This window comes from Rhea pennata, chromosome 10 (assembly GCF_028389875.1).
Source record: "Rhea pennata isolate bPtePen1 chromosome 10, bPtePen1.pri, whole genome shotgun sequence".
Lineage (NCBI taxonomy): Eukaryota > Metazoa > Chordata > Aves > Rheiformes > Rheidae > Rhea > Rhea pennata.
In genome coordinates, this window is record NC_084672.1 from 11,287,053 (window position 1) to 11,308,674 (window position 21,622).

The 21,622-nt window shown below is 39.1% G+C and overlaps 2 protein-coding genes across 2 annotated transcripts; both read left to right on the forward strand.

Annotated features, from left to right (window-relative positions):
• Positions 1–15,385, forward strand: BTBD1 (BTB domain containing 1). The gene is made up of 8 exons (XM_062583928.1): positions 1–398; positions 6,855–7,011; positions 7,597–7,702; positions 8,759–8,956; positions 9,226–9,418; positions 9,945–10,032; positions 13,296–13,442; positions 14,374–15,385. Exons 1-8 carry the CDS (start codon positions 1–3, stop codon positions 14,530–14,532), a joined length of 1,446 nt encoding a protein of 481 aa, XP_062439912.1. The 3' UTR covers positions 14,533–15,385.
• Positions 15,386–16,359: 974 nt separating this feature from the next.
• Positions 16,360–21,292, forward strand: C10H15orf40 (chromosome 10 C15orf40 homolog). Its single transcript, XM_062584120.1, has 4 exons — positions 16,360–16,419; positions 16,501–16,621; positions 18,156–18,283; positions 20,403–21,292. The coding sequence occupies exons 1-4, from the start codon at positions 16,408–16,410 to the stop codon at positions 20,493–20,495; spliced, it is 354 nt and encodes a 117-aa protein (XP_062440104.1). The 5' UTR covers positions 16,360–16,407; the 3' UTR covers positions 20,496–21,292.
• The last annotated feature ends 330 nt before the right edge of the window (positions 21,293–21,622 follow it).

The following is a 21,622-nucleotide window of genomic DNA, read 5'->3' on the forward strand; positions in this document are numbered from 1 at the left end:
ATGGCGGCCGCCGGCGGTGGCGGCGGCGGCGGCTCGGGGGCCCCCGCGGAGGCGCCTGCCGCGGCGGCGGAGGGCGGCGCGGTGCTGCAGCGGGAGCCGCTGTACAACTGGCAGGCCACCAAGGGCTCGCTGCGGGAGCGCTTCGCCTTCCTCTTCTCCAACGAGCTCCTCAGCGACGTGCACTTCGTGGTGGGCAAGGGCAGCCCCCGCGGCGGCGGCGGCGGCGGCGGCGGCGGGGCCCCTCCCGGGCCGGGCCAGCAGCGCATCCCCGCCCACCGCTTCGTGCTGGCGGCCGGCAGCGCCGTCTTCGACGCGATGTTCAACGGCGGCATGGCCACCACCTCGGCCGAGATCGAGCTGCCCGACGTGGAGCCCGCCGCCTTCCTGGCGCTCCTGAGGTCAGGCCGCGCCGGGGCCGGGCTGCGCCTGGGGCACCGCGGCGGGGGCGGGAGGGGGGGCGGCGGGCGGCCCCTCGCTGCGCCCCGCTGCGCCCCGCTGCGCGCTTCCTCCCTCCCTGCGCGCGGGCAGCGAGGCGCGCGGAGACCGCGCCGCCGCCGCCGCCGTGAGGGGGTGGGGGGGGCTGCGCGCGAGGCCGGGCGGCGGCGGGCGGCGCCCTGCGCTCCCTGCGGCCCCATGCGGGCCCTGGCGCGGAGCCCTGCCCCGAGGGCCGCGCGGCCGGCCGGGAGCGCCGCGGGGGCCGCCCGCCCGCCCGCCTGCCCGCCTGCCCGCCCGCCTGCCCGCCGTGCTTAGCTGTCTGGTTGGTGTCCCCATTTTTGGGGTGAAATGGTGGGGGTTAGCGGCTCGCTCGTCTCTCCCGCGTGCTGCAGCTATCCACCTTCTCGTAATGGCCGAAAAGAACCGGGGCAGTTGTGCAATGCTTTTAATTTCATTTGACATTTACTTTGAAATTTTATTAATCTTGCTGTTTAGTTTTCCTTTTCAGTGGTTACAGTAAGTTGTCATCTATCTCTACTAAAATGATACCCCTTACAGTTGCGCTTACTTCAGGTATTTTTGGACAGAGGGGGAATATGTAGCAGAAGGCAGTTAACTAACTAATTTTACACATAAACCACCCAAGTGAGGCCAGCGATGCAGTGGTGAGGAAATGTGTGTGAGGTGGGTTACTAATTTCCAACTCAGACAGAATAGGATCTGCTGCTTCTCATACTCACAAAACTGATAAATTTACCCATCTTTTACCTTTACTCAGTGTCGTGGTAAATAAAATTTATGGTATTCATAGAAACGATTACTGATGGTTTTTGTGTGTCAGGCTCATTGCTGAGGTGTGCTAGTATGACTAAACTCCCTAACCTTTGATTTTTGTTTTTTTCTGAAGGAAACTCCTCTGCTAGACAAACTCTTTGTGAAATATATAAAACATTTCTATAATGGAGATTTTAGGATGCAAGTAATACTATGATTTGGAAAGAAATTCAGTGTCTCAAAGCTTTCTGTAATGGAGAAGTTAAAAAAAAAAATCCACAGTGTTAGCAGGTTTTAGGTCTGTTCAGTCCCAAAACAACAACAACAAACAGTGAGGAATTACCTACTCCTTTTAGTAATCACTGAAATGGGAGCAACTGATTTGTTGGGCAGGGAGTGGGTTAGGTTAAAAAAAAAAAACAAAAAACCATAGAATAGCAGCAGCAACTTCTGCTGTCTCTTTTACTCATTAGCAAATGAATTTTATTTATGCTGTGGCTTCTCAGCAAATGAGGAGTAGCGAAAATACAAGGTGAAGAGTTTGTGTACTAGAGTGGGTAATAGTAGGAAATGTCTTTCAAGCAAAAGTCTTTTCCAAGATTAAAGTAAATGAAAGTGTGTGTGTGTGTACATATATATATATATATATGGAAAAAATGTGCTACAGTGAAAAGCGGATGTAATCAGATAAGTTAGCTTGGGTAAAAATGTAAACACAAAAGTGGTTGAGTTCTAAGTAGCAGTAAGAAGGATAACACTTAACCTGTAAAAGTGAATGATGAGGTGTTGTTACAATCTAACAAAAGCCATCTTGTGTTTGTAGAGCTGCTAGTATGTAATGGTCTGGGGACTTAAGTAAATAAACTTATTATATCTTGTCTAAATACCACCAGACTGAAGAACTGTTAAAGCTTCTCAGGCTTGAAGTTTTCTTTGGTTTGAAATACATGGTAGCTTTTAAGATATATCTCTTTATTAGGTGTATATTTGAGCTTATATTGGAATAAATATAAAGTGCAACACAATATTAAAAACACATCTGAGGAAAGCTTCTGTAATACAGACTAGTACTGGATTTTTTCCATACCAGTATACACTTTTTTTTTTTTTTTTTTTTTTACATATACTGACTGTAAGACTATCTATTTTTTCCTGTTGTTGACCAGAAGAGGCACAGTAACTGTACCTTGTATTGTTATCCTCTTTTATCTGTCATTAATAAATTTGGCAGGTAGTGGTGGTAGCCTTTTATAGGACCCCCTTGTTAATCTCTGCACAGGCCAGCTTGAGCTGTACTGGCTAGAAGTTAGGTCAGTTGGAATCTTTGCCTGTATGTAGCAGAAAAGCATCAAGGTAAAGGAAAAATTAAACTCACATAAAAATTTTCAGAGGGAATTTACTATTTAATGTTCAAAAAAATCTTTTCTGTTTTACTTATACATTGTGTATTTTAATGTCAAAAAGATTTTTATGAAAAATTTTCCAATTTTCTTAAAGTCTTCATCTGTCCAGTGAGACTGTTATTTCCTTGTCTTATGATTTAAACTTTCCTCAATGTTAGTTTTTCATTGCCAGATAGATCATAATTTGAGATTTACATTTATGGAGAGGAAAAAAGCTGTTAAAAACTGCACAGTTTAAACAGCTAGTATTTATCTAGTTAATGTGAAATATGAGGTCTGTTTTTCAATTTGTCTTTGGATATATTCATCCACAATTTTAAAATGGGTACAATTGCTACCTTTTTGTGAGAGGGGCTTCTAAAATACCAAAGTTTTGGAGTTGAGACATTTAAAAATAATGAAGAAAAGCTTTAATTGATAGTACTGCTGTAATTTGAGTAATAAGTTATGGGGATTTTTTTTCCTCCTGAAGAAAGTTGTTGCAAGTCCTCTTTATCTATCATTTAGGCTAAAATCTTAACTGTAGAAATGGAAGAGGAAGGGGACTTTTAGAACTTACTGGGTAGGGGCAGAAAACATTCTTAGAAAATAATTTGCTAAGCTCAGAGGCCTAAAAATGACTGTGGTGTGTGTTCTGGCTTACCATCCGGTATTCCTCTTGCCTGAAGAGTTCTCAAACTCTTCCAAAGGAGTTTTTCTAAAGAAGCTGACTGCTTCAGGAGTTTGGCAGATAAAACCTTAAGAACTTGAAATTAAGTCAAAGTTTGTGTCTGCTTTTTTCTGATTCATAATTAATCAACTTCTTTTGCATATTTCTAACCGCACAACTTGAATAGCTGAGATCTGGAAAATCAAAGTAGTTTCATACTAGCACTCTGTTTCTGTGTTTCAGAGTTTTGGTTTGTTTTTTAATAAGTTTTTTTAAATTTCCATTCATTCTTATTTTAAAATGTAATTTTATAGTAATTTAACTTGTACTTTGATCATAGTATAAAGGGAAGTGGCAGCATAGGATGAAATTAACCTTTTAAATGTCTTAGCAGAGGACTTTGACAGGCAGTAAATGGAGGGGTAATCACAGCTAACTGGGAAATATCTTCGAGTTTTTTAAGTAGGTGAAAATATTTCAGTTGTTGGGAAGGTAATAGGGCTATGGGAGAAAGAAGTGCTAAGAGTGAGAGTAAAGAAAAGTGGCATAAAATTTGAGATACTTTTTTGAAATAAATAGTTGAGTGGTCACTTGGGAAACTATCCTGTCCTCTAGAAGTGTTCCTCCACTCCACACCCCTGGTGAGAATAAAAGTAACCATTATCCAAAGAGCAGATTATTTTATGTGAGTCAGAAACTTCTGAGGAGAAGAGAAGGAAGGAGGGAGATAACAGAGAAGGAGAAGTAGTAATCTGGAACCCCACTGGTCTTAGCGGTCTGCTAATCAAGGAGAACTACTTTTAATTTATTCTTCTCTTTCTTAGCAAAGAAAAAAATGGTCTCTGAAATCAGTGGAGGAGAGAATGGAGGGATTTTAAGTTTAGATAAAAGGAGAACCAGAAGCAGAGAGAAAAAGGATTGGGGAAATATCTTTTTACGTGTACACATGAATTGATGAGTAGAGGAGGAAGTACGATATAAACATAAAGGAATGCTAGTTCACACTTGCCACAAATGGGAGAGTCAGCACAGCCTGCAGAGTTGCTGGCACATGAGCAGAGGGATTGTTCAGAGATAAGACACATCTAGAGTTGTTCTTTATGAATAGAGAAATGAATCATGGTTATCAATCCATACACTTAAGGAAAATACTGTAGGATTATATGAAATTATAGAATAATTAATTACTTTATTACCATTTTAATAGTTTTTTCAGCTACCTCTTAACTTTGCAAATTCACACATTTTTATTTGCAAAAGACTGCTTTTTGACTCTGGCAAATGCCAGAAGAGTATTGGCACTGTACAAAATTTGAAATATTAAACACAACAAAATGACTGTGTGATTTTTCTAATGTATTTGGACATTTCTTGTCCTATCGTGAGTTTTCTCAGTTTAAAAGTATATAACTGTGTCACGTGTTGTATTACTATGAGTTTTTAATGGCCTCTGGTGATCGATTCGTATAAACAGATCGTGAGATCAGTATGCTGGACTTGAGTTGCTGTGCAGCTCTTGCTTAAAACTTCAAACACTTAAGTCCTGTGAGTTTGTCACTGGCACATACGCTTTCATTTGGGGAGTGCCCTTAAGGTACAACTAGCCACACAGCAGAGAGGGGACTGGAGCACAGAGCTTCAGGTATATTCTCCACGGGACCAAAAAGCATCTGTAGCTCACAGATCTCACATGAATGAAAATCTTCCATGTCTGTTGCACTGTTGCCACATTTAGATTCCTGTCCTTTAGTCATATATTCAGCTTCTGATCATCTGAGGAAAAAGCCTGCAAGATTCCTGAGAAAGGAAGGATCAGGGAAGTATAGGCTACCAGAATTGATAGCTTGGAGCTACACTGTGACTCTTTTACTATAGAAAGTGAACCACACACCAGATAAGCTCCTCTAGTGGGTCAGTTCATTGGCTTCAAATTGCATGCTCTTAAGGAATAAAATCAAGATCCTGTTCTTCAAAATAACATGATGAACAGATTTTTTTAGGATTTAGTAAAATTGGTAGTGTATGGTTGGTAATGCTGTTCTTCTTCAGCCTGTTAATGTTTAATTCTTATTTGATTGGGATTTCAAGATCACATAAACTCTTACATGGTTAGGACATTTTAAAACAGATTTTTAATTTTAAAACTGACATCTAAATGCACTGTTTTAGTGCTTTAATGAACAATTTGTCAACTCAGTATTCAAAACTGCATGTTGAAAACTAACTACTAGATCTTAGTTTTTTGTAAGTAAACTTTTCAGTGATTGTGATTGACAAGTCCCTCTGTTATTTTGATCAGTAATAAATAATTTATAGGTTTAATAACTCATTTTAAAATGAACTAAATGAAACTTCAACTAATTTACATTTCAGTATTTAATTAAACTCCTTTCTAAAAACTGTTTGATATCAATCCTGTTTAAAGAGTTAATCTAAAGCGTTACTCACATTTTCCAAGTGGTGTGAACGAAATTTAAATGAATTTGAGTATTGTAATGATAAATGTGTACCGCTTGGTAAGTGACACCAAGTTTAACATTCAAGGCTATATTTGGTTGTGGATTAGCGTGAATGAGCAGTTAGATGTGACTGAAAATTAGTTCTTTTTTAAGAAAGCAAATAATAATAATAATGAAGAATGTTAACTGAAACTTTTAACTATAGGTTTCTATTACATAGATCTCCCGTTGTTGCTTCCACAGGTGGCTTCTGTTGAATACAAACTGCTTATCATTACTTTAAAACTTCTAAACCTGTCTTCCATCTCTACCTGCCTGATTTTTTTGGTTGTTATCTTGAAAGCTGATGAAATATTGATAAGATTGTTACCTTCAATGCCATGAGTAAGAATAATTATTTTAAAGTCCTCCTGTCTATACCAAACCTCAAAATAAATGCTGTCTTGTCTGGTCTCAAGTGACAGCTGCTCAGGAAAGATTTTTGCTGCTTTTGGTGAAGATTTCTATCTTCTGGCTCACTGCTAATGCTAAAACCTCCACCAATCGTGTAGTCTCCAACAGTGGAGACAAGCCAGAGGTTTTGCTGTGGCAGCCTGCAGCAGGAATAGGAGACTCAAGGTCATCTACTAGAATATTGCTTGCTTTTCTCTCTTCTGTACCCTGGAGAATGGTGACTTTGACATAAGGTGTTATCACAGTAGAAGTCCTTGACATTGTTCTGCTCATGACTGGGAAGCTAGCATGTGCTTTCAGTAAGTTAAAATCAGTAATACAGCCATTGAGGGTTCATATACATATTTAGAAATACAGGTCTTCCTAGTGCATCAAAAGAGATTGCATTAGTATGTTAAGTAATTCTGCAGCTCAGCTGTTGTTTACAATTTAGTAGCTATGTATAACTAGTACAGCTAGATCAGTCTTAGGGAGTAATACACATTTAAAACAAATGTATGCTTTTAGATTAATATAATACTCTTTCTTCAACTGTTTTATTAGTTTGTAAAAATGTCATGTGGTCAGTTGTTACATATTCACAGTGTAATATGTTTTCCAAATGTAAAGAGATTCTTACATTGTACTTGACTGCACATCAAGATACATTTTCATCATCTATATTTGTATATTGTTTTCCAGATTTCTTTACTCAGACGAAGTTCAAATTGGTCCAGAAACTGTTATGACTACTCTTTACACTGCTAAGAAGTATGCAGTTCCAGCCCTGGAAGCACATTGTGTGGATTTTCTAACTAAGCACCTCAGAGCAGATAATGCTTTTATGTTACTTACTCAGGTAGGTTTCATTTAAACTTAGTTTTGATTTACTATGAAAATCAATATTTGGAGATAAATAACTAAATAATATTTCACAGTAGATTTAGCCATGACATAGTTTAGCTTATGTATGAAAACGCGTCATTGCTCTGTGCTAGCATTTGTATAGACTTGTCCTGCTTTTTTGCCTGGTGGCGTTAATGTGGAAGGAAAGGATTTTGTTTTTTTTTTTTAAATAATATGCAGTGGACTTGGACAGGACCAGTTTACTCTCCAGTGTATTTACATGAATATTGTAACTTTTGTTAGTACTATATTTCAGTTCACTATAGTAGTTTTGATTTGTACTTTCTTTACTTATCATGTTGCCAGAACTGAAAACATATGTGGGGAGGAAAACTTGCATGCAGTGAATTCTCTTAAATCCTCAAAGTAGTAAATAACTGAAGTGCCCTTTAAGGTATAAACACAAGGTGTACTTAGACAAATCAGCCAATTAAAATCTATTCTGGAGTAAAAATGTTTGCTCGTTAAGATTAGTGATTTGACAACTTGATGCTTGCAATACCAGAGTAACCAAAGTGGTATTTCTTTATTTTCCTAGGCTCGTTTATTCGATGAACCTCAGCTTGCTAGTCTTTGTCTTGACACGATAGACAAAAGCACCATGGATGCAATAAGTGCAGAAGGCTTTACTGATATTGATATTGGTAAGTTACTTTTTGTGGCCTAAGTATTACAGTTCTGAAAGGAACCATATTGTTTTGTTGCTGCATGGTTCTTCTTTATTCAGAGTTGCACAGATCAGGTAAAAATTGTGGAATCCATTAAAAAAAAAATCTAAACTGCTGATTTCTGTTTCACTTTTTTGGAAAAACTAGTAGTTGTAAATTTAGTTACTTCAATTTTTTGCAAATTCCATTCTTATATATGTCTAAGATCTTACTCCAGTTCAGTTAAGATGTGTCAAAAATTAAGGCTGAGGGCAGGTATTCCAGCTGCTTAAAGAAATTGTGAAGTCATTATTAACTCTTGTATTCAGGGGGTTTATGGTACCATCTGTGACTGTTCATATCTGTTCTTGATGTCTCAATCTGTGGGAACTTTCAGATGTGATATTTTCTATGATACCAGACGTGCCTTGCTGAAATTTGGGGCGTGTAATAACTTCTGAAGAAGACAGAATATTGAGAATGTGAAAACACTGTTTTTCAGGCTTGTATGAGAGGAAAAGTAGAACAGACTTAAATATTCATTACAAAATTTTTATCTCTCTGTTGTTCGTAAAATGCCAGAATGAGTGAGTTATACAGGAAAATTTGCTTTTGTGAAACTGTGAATGCCTTTCCTTACATCCTGTGTTCCACCTTCAAGTTTTAGATGATAAATGAGAGCCTTTTCTGAAGAAGTTACTTCAATTCTTGCTGAATTAGCTTGCACCTATGCTTGCAAGGAGTGTTTATTTCTTGAAGTTGTTCCCAGTATTATTTATTTGAATTGGTATTCACTAAGTAGTTTCTTATACTTTACTAATAACAAAGTTGTGCAGCTCCATAGGAACTGTTTTACTTAGGAAATGAAATATGTTCTCATTCGTATAAAAGAATGAAGAACAAGAGATTTATTTTAGACATAAGACAAATTGTCTTTTCTTTGTATTGTTATAAATGTCTTTTATTTGTTTAGTTTTTAAGCTTACTTGAGATGTGTAGAATTGCTATTAGTTTGAATGAATACTGATCCAAATCTGTTAACGTCTTCTTTAGACACATTATGTGCAGTACTGGAAAGAGACACCCTTAGTATTCGAGAAAGTAGACTCTTTGGAGCTGTTGTTCGTTGGGCAGAAGCAGAATGTCAAAGACAACAACTGCCTGTGACATTTGGAAACAAACAGAAAGTGCTTGGAAGAGCTCTTTCCTTAATCCGTTTTCCACTAATGACTATCGAAGAGTTTGCAGCAGGTTAGTATTTGGGTTCTTTGTCTTGGTGTTAGACCACACTGGCAACTGTACTGTTCATCTGCAGGTATTTACTTGCTTAATACTCTATTACGTTGTTAATATCCTACTAAGGAAAGATGTGATGCACTCTTAATCAAAGCAGATCATCCTGCAGAAGATGTTCTGGCCTTTGGAAAATGTTAGTCATTATCAGTTTGCATATATATGTGGTTTAAATGCAACAGTTGAAGTAATTCTTAGAATCAGCATAGAAGTTTTTCTTTTCACAGGTCCTGCTCAATCTGGAATCTTGTCAGATCGGGAAGTAGTAAATCTCTTTCTTCATTTTACTGTCAATCCTAAGCCCAAAGTAGATTATATTGACCGACCGAGATGTTGTCTTAGAGGAAAAGAATGCAGCATTAACAGGTTCCAGCAAGTGGAAAGTCGCTGGGGCTACAGTGGAACAAGTGATCGGATTAGGTATGACTTTTGAAACTATTTGGAGGAGAGGCAGAGAACTGTGGAAAGAAAGGGAACATATTACTCAGCTGCTGCTTTTTTGGCCTAAGATACAGTAACAAACATGAGGGTTCTGTTTGGGCAGATTTGATCTTTTCCTTTCATTAGGAAACTTAAACTGTTCCACACATAGCAAAATACAAAGGAGCAAAGAACAAACTTTTGGAAGGCTGAATGCATTCTAGAGCGCAGGATTCTGATGATTATTTGGTGCATATCTCATTTTAAAATACCAAGCCTTGATCTGTTTTTATTTCGGTGAGATTTGAAAGAATATCTTTGTATATTAGCAAAGCTTAAACCTGCAAAACCAATACCTTCAGCATATTGCTGTTGAAATCTAATAGAAAACATTACTGAAAAAATATTAATGTAATGTCATTTTAAGTTCACTTTCCAACTCTTCAAATGGAAGCCTTTCTATATGATTTGGAATAAGGTAATGTGACAGTTGTTTAAATTTCTTTCTTGGCTTTTGTCTTGTTAGGTTCACAGTTAATAGAAGAATTTCCGTAGTGGGGTTTGGGTTATATGGATCTATTCATGGACCCACAGATTATCAAGTTAATATACAGGTACAGTATATTCTGTTGAAATAGCATATGTAGAAACTATTGCTTGTTCCAGACAAGTAACATTTGCAAAACATGTAGTGTATATTTGAATTGAGTAGGAGCAGTATGTTAGGCAAAGAATCTAATCTGTGTTTTGATCCCAGCAGAGGTCATAAGCAGGTGCTTTGGGAAAAATAAGAGCAATGTGAAGTTTTTCTCCCTTTCTTCTTCTGGAACTTTTCCAACTATTTTCAGTGTAGGGAATTTCCTGAGAATGGGTTGATTTCTCTGTTTAGTAGCACTCGGTGAATCTATTTCCAGAATGCTGGTTCAGCCTAACCTTGAACTCCTGTAAACTTGTGGCAAATGAATTTTACAAATTTCTGATATGTTTGTTGGGCACTAAGTCCGTCTGTCATTGAAATTTCTAGTAATTCAGGCAGTTGCAGTTCAGGAAAGAGATCTCAGATTTGTCATCAACAGTTCTCTGAAATCAGTGACACAACATGTAGTGACTGCCAGAAAAACCCATTAAAGGTTCTGTGTCATCAGAGAGATAGTGTAAACAAGACAGAAGGTAACACTGTGTTGCTGTATGAAAGGCAGGTATGCCCCCATGTTCAGGCCCGATCTCATGCAGTAGTATTGAGAGGTAGAGAAAGAAGTAATTAAAATGATTATAGGAATGGAACTGCTTCTTTATGAGAAGAGACCAGAAATGCTAGGAATCTTCAATTTAAAGAGGAGGAGGCTATGAGGAGGTATGATCCATAATCACAGAGGAAATGGATAAGGTAAATGCAGAATTGTTTGTTATTCACCAAATCCTACAATATTAGAGCTAGGAGACTCTTACTGAGACTAGCAGGAAAACAAAATAAATAGGAGTTGTTTTTTTATACAGAGGATGCTAAACATGTTATCACAGGAGACAGATATCCATTTAGACTGGTGGTATTTGGACACATTCATTCAAAAACAACAGATCTGTTAACAGATTCCAACAGGAACAGGAGAATGCACACTGTAGCATCCCTAGAAGAACAGTTGTGCATGCTGGATAAATGGACAGCAGAGTCCAGGCTAAGATCCTGTCCATCAGAAGCATTACTGCCAGAGCATATTGGACCTAATAGACCAGCTGTCTGACCCTGCAGCATGTGTATTATGTTCCCAGTTTGTCTAGTGTGCATATTGGCTTCAGAGGCTTGTTGTTGCCCAGACCTACAACTGTTCGGAAGGATTGACATCGTTTGCTACTCCTTCAGTCTTAGGTGGAAGGTTGCACATTACTGTTACCATAACTGTTTTAGACTTACTAGTTCCTGTGTGGGAATCCCCTCAGGTTCTTCTGTTGATAAATGATTCATTTGTGGTGGTATTCTTCTGACTTCTGTGTGAAGACCTTAACCTGCTGATGCTCATTTTATATCCCAATGGTGTTAACCCCACCAAAGAGTCTGTAGGGCTTTGTGCTACTGGTGTGTTGTTTGTTCTTTTGTTCATTTTGTTCCTTTGTTCATTTCTAGGCATCTTTTTAAATGGCAGGTTATTTTTGTTCTGTTTCTTATTAGGTTATTTCCATTCTCTGACCATCCTGTACTTAAGGATAAGAATTTTTGTGTCAGTCTTTCATGAAATAACATTATGTCTTCTCTCTTATGATGTTCCAGAGAATGTATCTGGGATGAGGTTTTAAAGGAATTTGTTGCTTTTTCCACATTCCTCAGTTTGAAAGCTCACTTGTAAATGCTTTGGTCTGAAATGCCATTAGTTTGATTTTTCTCAAACAATATCTATGTAAGTAAGTAGCATAGTGCACTAGGAATAGATCTTTAGAACAAAACAGACGGTACTGAAGACTGAGCAACTATGCTATATATATTTGGGGATTTTTACTTTGTACTAACTGTAGTTTGATCCTCTGAACTAAATTCCTGATAGCAGATGAAAAGCATTTGTCTGCTCCCTCAGTGTATTTTCCAGATTTATTTCCTCTGAAAAGAATTTAGTTCTTTCAAGCAAACCAAAGCATGTTAAGTGGGAATGATAAGAGATTGACTTGAGAAACACTCCTGATCCAGCCTGAAAGGCCAGTGTACCCCTGTCATTCAGGTGAAGGTCATCCATCCTATACAGATTCCTTTATTCTGGAAGCACTTCTAGTTCCTAATGAATCTGAAACTTTGTCATACGATCTTTTCAGCCAGGTATTTAAATTCTGCCGCTCCACCTTTCTTCCTGGACCTGCATGAAGCACTGGGAGAGCTACAGAGAAAGTTAATCATTTTATTCTTGTTTTAAAATAGTGATAATTTATATTACAAATACATCTTTTGTGTGAAGTGTATGACTTCAGCCTTATAATCTCTAGTATTTCTATTGATTGTGGCTAAAAAATACCCCACAATTTGAAGCACTCTTTTAGGCAGGGTGTACTCTTACTTGTGCACAATTAAAATCATTTAGTAGTTTAATGATAAAATATTAAAGCTGTTTGGATTCTTGTTAGTGCAGTAATCACAAGATGCATTCGTTCATGTTACTCTAATAATCTGCTATCCAACTTCTGCAAGAGCTGTTCAGCAGCAGGAATTGCTATCCAAAATGATAAGTGTGCATCTTAGCTAGTGATTTCTATTCTCCACTAAAACTGAAAAGAAATAGAATATGCAGTATGAGTGTAATTTTTAGACTGAACGTAAAATAGAAATAAAATTGTAGACTTGAGTGGAGTTGTTGATCATTGAGACACTGAAATACGCGTTCCTTTTTATTTCTGAGACTGTACCATGGTCTGTTTACATTATTTGTGAAAATTTGTTTCCCTGAATTAGCCAAAGCCAGTGAAGAGGCAGAGCCTACATACTAGTTTTGTACTTCTCATGTGGGCAGTGTAGATGTACAACAAAGATTAGTAAATTGAAGTATGGGATTGTATGTAAGTCTATAAAGGTCAAAAGCTGAACATCTAACAACTATTTTCCATCTCCTCCCAAGCAAAGACTATAACCTGATTGGAGTGCAGTTTGTGGGCTGAATTCAGCCTGCAGATGAACTGCCTGTGTAAAAACTTAAAAATTGTGCTTCAGCACACTGCTGGGTGAATCCTAATGGTATTGTCATGAAATTATACCTGCCTTCCAGTTCTGAGGTTGCACTATTCTTCTAGTAAAACTGGGTGGAGCAGGCAAGTGTTCACTTATAATATTCTTATATGCAAGTAACAGGAATCTTTCTCAAGCTTGTAAACCTAAAAATAACATTTTTGTGTTTTTATGCAGATAATTGATTATGAGAAGAATCAGACACTAGGACAAAATGATACTGGATTTAGTTGTGATGGAACTGCCAATACATTCAGAGTTATGTTCAAAGAACCTATAGAGATTTTACCGACAGTTTGCTATACAGCTTGTGCTACACTGAAAGTAAGAACAATATAGAAGATGTTTTAACCCAAGATTTTGTTTAACTTGTACGTGTTTTCTGATGGAGGAATGTCTTCTAGGTCTGTAATTTATGTTCAGTGCTAAAGAAGGCTGCAGTTACATTCTGTGGTAACTTGTAAAATTGTACTATCTCTGTTCTGTGCCACAGCTCAGAATTCATAACTGAAGTGAAAGAGGTGAGGATGATAATTTATCCTCAGTTTTTCTCCTTTGTTTTCCCACTCTCTGGCTCTGTATGGGAGTTGGAATGGATCCTAATGGAAGTCACTCGTCCTGTTTGGTGCAAAAGTGCTACCTACAATATTTAATTTGGCAGCTGTCTGTATCAAAATTAAAAAACAAAACAAACCCCCAAAAAACTTAGTCAAGAATATTTGGCCAATAGCTATGTCCGAGAAAATAGAAAGCTTTATTATTTTTTACATACTAGTGCTTGAAATACAGGAAGGAGTGATTTATTTTAGCAATGGCTCCACCTAATGTTAAAAGACAAATTTATTAATTCAGTGTTTTATCCAAAATAGTTAAAAGTTAGTATTCTTTTAAATCTAGTTCCTTATACAGATATCAAAGTTGAGCAGGTTGGAAAAAATACTGCACATTTAAAAGAAGAAGCTGAGGCAGAGAACTAAGTTAGGGTATGGACAATCTGTATGACAAGGAGACATGTTATAAAACATTCATTACTAGTAAGGTAAACTCATTTAAAGGTAAACCTTTCAAAGAAGCTTTTTATTATATAGACTTCTGGGTTTTTGCTTCTTTTGTCTATGGTTTTGTATGTAACTTAAGTTGCTGTGGATACATTAATTTTATACTAGTATAATAATCTAAATAAATAGAACTTAAGCACTTGATGGGTTTTGCAGCACATTTCCATTCAGTTGGCAATCTCTTCTGATATTTCTAGGGTCCTGATTCTCACTATGGAACAAAAGGATTGAAGAAAGTGATTCATGAATCTCCTACTGCTAGCAAAACATGCTTTGTCTTTTACAGTTCACCAGGTAACAATAATGGTACATCAATAGAAGATGGACAGATACCAGAAATAATATTTTATACATAATTTCACATGATCACCTTGGATGTGTCAGTGTATCAACAGACTTCTGGTCACTATTGGTGGCAGTCACAAAATTCTGTGAAATTACATGAATATGTAAAAACAAAACTAACTTGTTTGAGAGGTACCAGAAAAGCTGTTTTCTCTGCATGATTCCTGGCAGAATGGGATTACTTTAGCTTTTCCTCTTAACAAAGCCTCAAGTCAAATAAGTACGCTCTATGTTGAAAAGATTGTTTTAAATAGTATCTTGTGATTAATGGCTTTGTATTTTGACCCCTTCGTTTCTGGCATAGTGGATTCACCTTTTAAACTGGAAAACATTATTCATTATGAATGTCTAGTGTACATTTTCCCCAGCCTGTCCTGAAAAGACAGTAAATCTGCTGCTGTATTCCCAGCTTACATTTCTTGAAAATAACCTCGGGATGACCCTATGAACCTGCGTTACTTTTTTTTATAAAGTTCATCAGCAAAGCTGGATTCATACTACTATCATTTTGACTCTTCGGGTGAACCATGGAGAATTAATGGACTTAGCACTTCAGACAGCATCAGCAACTGTGATGAAGAAATACTAAGTCAAAATCGGCAATATAGATGTATCCAGGATCTCTTAATTCAGAAGGGCTGTTTTGGAACATAAGGCTGGTTATGGAGGTAGCCACTGTATATACATATGTGCCTGTAAGAAAATGTATAATGTGAAAATGAGAATGCAAGACTTGTAATGATGTAATTTTATGACTGGATGCTCTAATACTAAATACTAAAAACCTAGTATGAAATAAGGATTACTTGTGTACAACTGGTTTTACAGAATGTGTACAATAATTCGATGCAGTTAAGGTACATATATAGTCTTCAGTGTCTTGCAATATTTGTTGTAGTTTCACAGAAAACAGTAGTCCTGTATACAATCCTGTACAAAGGTCTCTCAAACTCCCACAAACTACGGCAACAGTTTGAGAACAATACTGATTTAAGAACACAGAAAAAAAACCTTATCTACTATGGGGCTATTAAGTGTTTACATTCACCTTTTATGCTTTTACTGTTGCAGTAATTAGTTTACTTTTTAAAATAGGGAAGCAAGAGCATAAATCATTTCACTTGCAAATACTGCCTTTGAAAAGGCAGCTGTTGATAGCTTGCTACTTCTAACTTGGTCAAATTTTCTGTTACTGAAGATTCACCTTTTCCACTGGAAAATATTACTCATTTTGAACTTCTAAGGTACGTTTTCCCCAGCCTGTCTTAGAAAGACAGTGAATATGCTGCCGCGTTCCCAGTTTGCCTGTCTCTAAAGTAATTGTGGCGTGGCCTTACGGACCTGCGTTACTATAGTAATAGAGCTCTTACTATGGGGACTCTGGCAAGAAGGCAATGCGGGAGCCGCTGTTCATTATTTTATTGTCGGAGGGATTTTAGATGCAAGTTGAACTTTCAGCATCGAACCAACATGAAGTCGTGTTCTGGTAGCGGATTGCTGGTGATGGTTTAAAAAAAAAAGTTAACAGCCTGTTTATGTCCTGAGCCGTACACCGGGGAAGGCGGAATTACCCACGCGGAGCCCCCGGTCTCCGAGCGAGCGCTGCGCTGGCCGCCCCCTCCCCGGGGCCGCCCCCTCCCCGGGGCCGCCCCCTCCCCGGGGCCGCCCCCTCCCCGGGGCCGCCCCCTCCCCGGGGCCGCCCCCTCCCCGGGGCCGCCCCCTCCCCGGGGCCGCAGCGCGCAGGCGCGGCGGGGCGGGGCGGGGCCCTGCCCGGGGGGCGGGGCCCTGCCCGGGGGCGGGGCTAGCTGCTGCTGCCGGGAGGGCTGCGCCGCGGCATGCTGGCCCTCGGCGGCCTCCGTCGGCGGCCGCCGCGGGCGGGGGCGGCCATGCCCCGCAAGGTGGCGGCGGGCGGGCGGCGGGCTCGGGGCCGGCGGCGGCGCGGGCGGCGGCGGCGCTGACGGCGCGTGTCTCTCTTGCAGGGAAGGGGCGGCGCGGAGGGCGCCGGCGCCGCCCCCGCGGGGCCCGTGGCGGCGGGCGGCGATGGCTCCGTGCGGGTGGCGGTGCGCGCCAAGCCCGGGTGCCGGCGCAGCGCCGTGACAGGTACGGGCCGCTGCCGCGGGCGGGCGGCGGGCAGGGCCCCGGCCTGCTCGGCCTGGGCGCGGCGCTGCGTCCCCTCTCGCTCCGGAAGAGCTGCGGCTGCGCTAGCGCGGCGGGGGGCTGCTCCGCGCGGCGGGCGGCGGGCGCGGAGCGGGGGGGGGCCGCCCGGCTCGGCGGGAAGCTCGCGCTGGCGAGGCGCGGCGGGCGGCGGGCGGACTTCTGGCCGCCCCGAGTCCGTCCGTTCGCACTTGGCGCAGCCGGGGGAGCCCGTCCGCCCGCTGCGCCGCGGCCCAGGCGCTCCGAGCTCGAGGGACAGGGCGGTTTGAGGGCTTTAACTGGTTTTACTGGAAATCTAGGCCCGCAGCTTTTGTGGATGGACAGTGCAGTGCAGATAATATTTCTCACTCCAGAGACAGCTATCAACAAGTCAGGACACAACAATAAAATGAGTTTTCTAACTGTAGACCACAACTCTTCTGCACCCCCAAGTTGTTAAAAGTTTCGACAGAAAATTGAAGAGTACTAATTTCACGTTTTCCTTAGAAGAAGAAAACAGGACTAGTTCTTTCACGCTCATCTGCACGTAGCACAGAGTGGGGCTGTGAGCATTATATAAACGCTCTTGAGCTGATTTTTTTTTGAAAGAAGTAACAACAAAACACATTTGATCAGCATGTCAGTTGTATGTTTGATTTCATGCATACTGCTTGAGTCCCAAGAGCTTATATGCTTTTTTTCTAGCTATAAAAGTTTAATCACATATGTACCTTCTCTACAAATCAGTACTTGCTTGTGTACAAATTAAAGCCAGTCTTATATATGTATGTGTGAGGCTAATACGGACCTTTTATCTGTAGTACAACTTACTACATCCAGTGTCCCTCATCAGAGAGATGCTAAAGTCTGTTTACAACTGTTAGATATTCCAACAGGAATGAAAAATAACAGCAATAAAGCAAGTTAAGGCTATAATTGGTAGTGTTTAAATAAATATATAAATTTAAAAGCTGAAGCAGAGCAGACATGAATTTTAAAATCACGTATTTCAATATTTACACTCAAAAAGCACTGGACGATTTGCAGAGATTCAATTGTGTTCAGTAAAATGTAAATGCTGGCAATAGATTATAGTGCAGTATGTAGGCACACTTGACTACCAAGAATCTGTTCGTGATAGCCATAGATCTCTGTGCAAGCTTTTTTATTAAGCTTTTTTGGGCGGGTAATGGTGCATGCCGCAATGCTGGATCTACAGCAGCAACATAACGGACATTGTATAGAGAGATTTAGCACAATGCCCCAACTGCCGTGGTTAATTCTTAGATACAGTCTAATACAGGTCCGTAAGGTTTGTATTGGCTAACTGTTTTAACTCGGAGTAATTTGTGGAGGGTAAAAGTGGCAAGTTACCCGCTGTTCTGGAAGCATATTTGGATTTATATTAAAAATGTGTCCAAAAGTATTATTAAGTATTAAGAGCTAAGAACTAGACACTTTGAATACCTTGAGCATAAACTCTTTAAAATATTTGTTACAGATGTGACGGCTGAGGCAGTAGGTGTAGCTATTGCTGCACCTCCGTCAGAAGGGGAGGCAAATGCAGAGCTGTGTCGCTACCTCTCTAAGGTGCTGGAGGTGAAGAAGAGTGAAGTTATTTTAGAGAAGGTACTTTTTTTTTCCTCCCCCTTTTCTTTCAGTCTTGTCCTGCTGCAGTTCAAATTCAAGCTTCTGAAATTTATTCATTGGACATTTGATAGAGGGAGTCTGTTCACTAAGTACTACAGATCGAGTTTCTAGCATTCAGTCTAAAAGTGTTCACAAGATACTTGAATTATGTTCATCTGAGTTAATGGAATGACTCAGAAGAAAGCTAGTAGAGGAGGAACCGCAGCTAGTTTTGAGATCTTTAATCAGAATGGTTCTCATTGTGATATATTTTTGAAACTTGTGTCATTCATGTTTTCTGTGGCCTTTAAAGATCCACTTGTTTTCATTTCAAATCTACTTCGTAAAATGTGGGTGCTTTGCATAAAATGTGTATTTTGTTAGTAACTTCACAAGTGTGTTTTTGAAGATACTTCTGTATTTAAGTGAAAAATTTCTGACAAGTAACTCTTCTGTAACAGTAAGACCATATATAAATACTTTGATTATAGCTGGGCCTTAAGAATTTCTTTGTAGCGGTGGAACTTCCGTGTTTTGGCTTTGGCAAGTGGAAACTGTTTGTTTTATTCATTACACTGAATAAATAATTTATTCTGTTAATTCATTGTACTTAAAGTCAGTTTTTTCCAACCCTGTTCATTTATAGTTTATGAACATGAGGGCACAATGAAAAATGGTCCTTCTTGTTTTTGGGTGTTAGTTGTAAGTTTAATGTAGTAGTTGTAGAAGTCTATTAACAGTGGTAACGACAACATGATCAGTGAATTTAGCGCTGCTTTGCTGAAAGGTAGAGATGCCAGGGTTTGAGTCCTCTTTTTTTTTTTTTTCCTTTTCTTTCTTTTTTTTTTTTCTGCGATCCTAGGCAAACTACTTAATCTTTATCAATATTTTAGAGATAACACTGCTTTTCTACCTGAAAGGGATGTTGAGTTTTAACTAAATTATTCTCATAAATGCTAAATAGAGTCAAGCATAAAAGGGACCAGTGCTGTGTGACCTTCTTGATTCAGTTGTTCTGACCTACAGCATCCAAATAATCACATGGTGGTGTTTGTCTTTGACAAACCACTGTTTGTTCTCAGTGAAGCATAGTGGTAAAGTCTGTATTTTCCTTGTCGCTCACATTTCTCTTCTGATCTGCTAGGTGTGCAAAACAAGTGCTTTTTGTTACTGATTGTTCTCTCATACTGCTACTTGCTTTATAAATGATAACATTAGCAGAACCAATCCAAATAGGAAGCGGTCCAGGGAAAAACCAGGATCACTGGATTTTTATGCAGAGGTCTTAATTTTCATCATTAGTAGGCTAAATTGCCCCCAAATCTATTTTTTTTTAATTCATGCCTTGTTTCTGTATTTTAAGGTTAAGAACTTTTTCCTCCTTCAGGATGTCTCTTGTGAACCTTTCAAATACCTACGTGCTAGGCCACAGATTAACATACAGCTTGTTTGTTTCTAATGTTTTTACTGAATGCCAGCAAGGTTGATGACCACAGGCAATATGAAATGAGATTGCAGGTTTGTCAGTTCCTACATTAAATAGTGATTTTGTTGGTAATACTTGAAATATTATTGATTATTTTTCATAAATGCTGTATGAATCTGGAATGTCTTATAGTTTTTCTAGAATGCCTTTTCTTTTTCTCTTGTTGATAATTATCAGTCTGAGAACTCAGCCTAAGAGTAACTAATACTGTTTGGAATGTAATGTTCAAGGAAGATCTGAAAGTCCATATCTATCAAAAATATATAGTAACTTTTTAAAAAACAAAATGCAAATGTAGGTGAGGTCTTGCTTCTTGATGATACAACTGAATTATGGAGATTTATCACTCCTTGCTTCTCCTTCTAGCCTATAAAAAGAGCATTAATTTAAGGCATGCTCCAACAGCTGTATCTGATTTTAAAAAGATAGTAGATAAGACACTGCTTTTCACATTAAAAATAGCTAGAAAGAACATTGATGAACCATTTCTCACTGCTGTCAATTCTGCATACCCACACGCTAAGATTTTTTTCAAGTATCTGATATATTGGCATTACAATGAGATTTTTGGAATGTGTATGTGGTGGTGATTTTCTGAACGATTTTTTTTTTGTGTGTGTGTGTCTAAACCAGGGTGGTAAATCACGTGACAAAGTGGTGAAGATTTTGGTATCGATGACACCAGATGAGATATTAGAAAAACTGAAAAAAGAAGCTTCCAGTTGACCTAAAACAAGAGCAGGAAATGGAGCAATGCGTCTTGGTAAATGGAGTGATGTTCTTAGGTAAAACTGGTCCTGTTGAGAATTTGGATAACAACTAGGGAAAGATACTTTTTTTGCCCCTTTGTTAGTACAGCTTCTGCATAGTTGAAATGTTTGTGTAGGTCTGGACCATCTCCTTTATCACTGTGTAGTGAAATTAGAAAAACTTGTCTTTATGGAAGTTCCAAGTCTACTTCAGTTATTACAGATTTTTTTTTCCCCCTCTGGAGAGTTGCCTGTCCATAAAATTTGTAAGATTTGTCCTCTTTACTTGTCCTCTAACAAACAGTTTTGAGAACTTGTTTTGGAATTAAATAAACTTTGGTTCACAAAATAAAAGGCTTAGAGTGACAGGCTTCTAAGTCATTGGTTTGATGTCAAAAGAAGTGTCATGCAAAAGGATGAATCAGCCTAGACGGTAAAGAGCATAAACCAGCATTCTCTGTAATATCTGTGGCAGCCATAGGGTACAGTTTTCCTGTTACCTGCACATCTGTAAATCTAAATTAAATTTATTTGAAGCCAGAATCCTTTGTTGAGCACACAAGCAAACTAAAAGCAGAATCATCTCCTGAGTAACTGAAACAAAATCAAAAGTTTGCAGTATGAAAAACTGATGTAGAATATAATAATTGTGTACATAGAGTCACTTTGGAATAGTCTAATTAATTTCCTGAAAAGTAGAGATAGTCATGGATTCTTTGCCAAATGTCAAAAGTGATGACTGTTTTTAATAATAAAAAGACAAGAATATTTCAAGTTTTGTTTTGTATTTATATCTGTGACAAAAAAATGTTTCCTAGATGTCACTTAGTACAATGTTGTTTTTTAGCAGGACTTGTTTGCAATTTTTTCTTGATTCAAAAATGAGTAGTATTCTAGCCAGTCTAGCAGAGTCTTACATAGAAGAGAACTAACAAGAAGTCGAAACAAAATGGGTAACTGTCCAGTATCCCAGGATAATGAAGCCTTAAGGAGTAAAGAAGCCTTAAGTTTTCTCTTCATCATGCTTCACAAGTCAGAGTAAGATTAAACCAGTATTTTCCCAAAATAGATGTGATATTCCACTAGTCAATGGTGCAAAGTTTG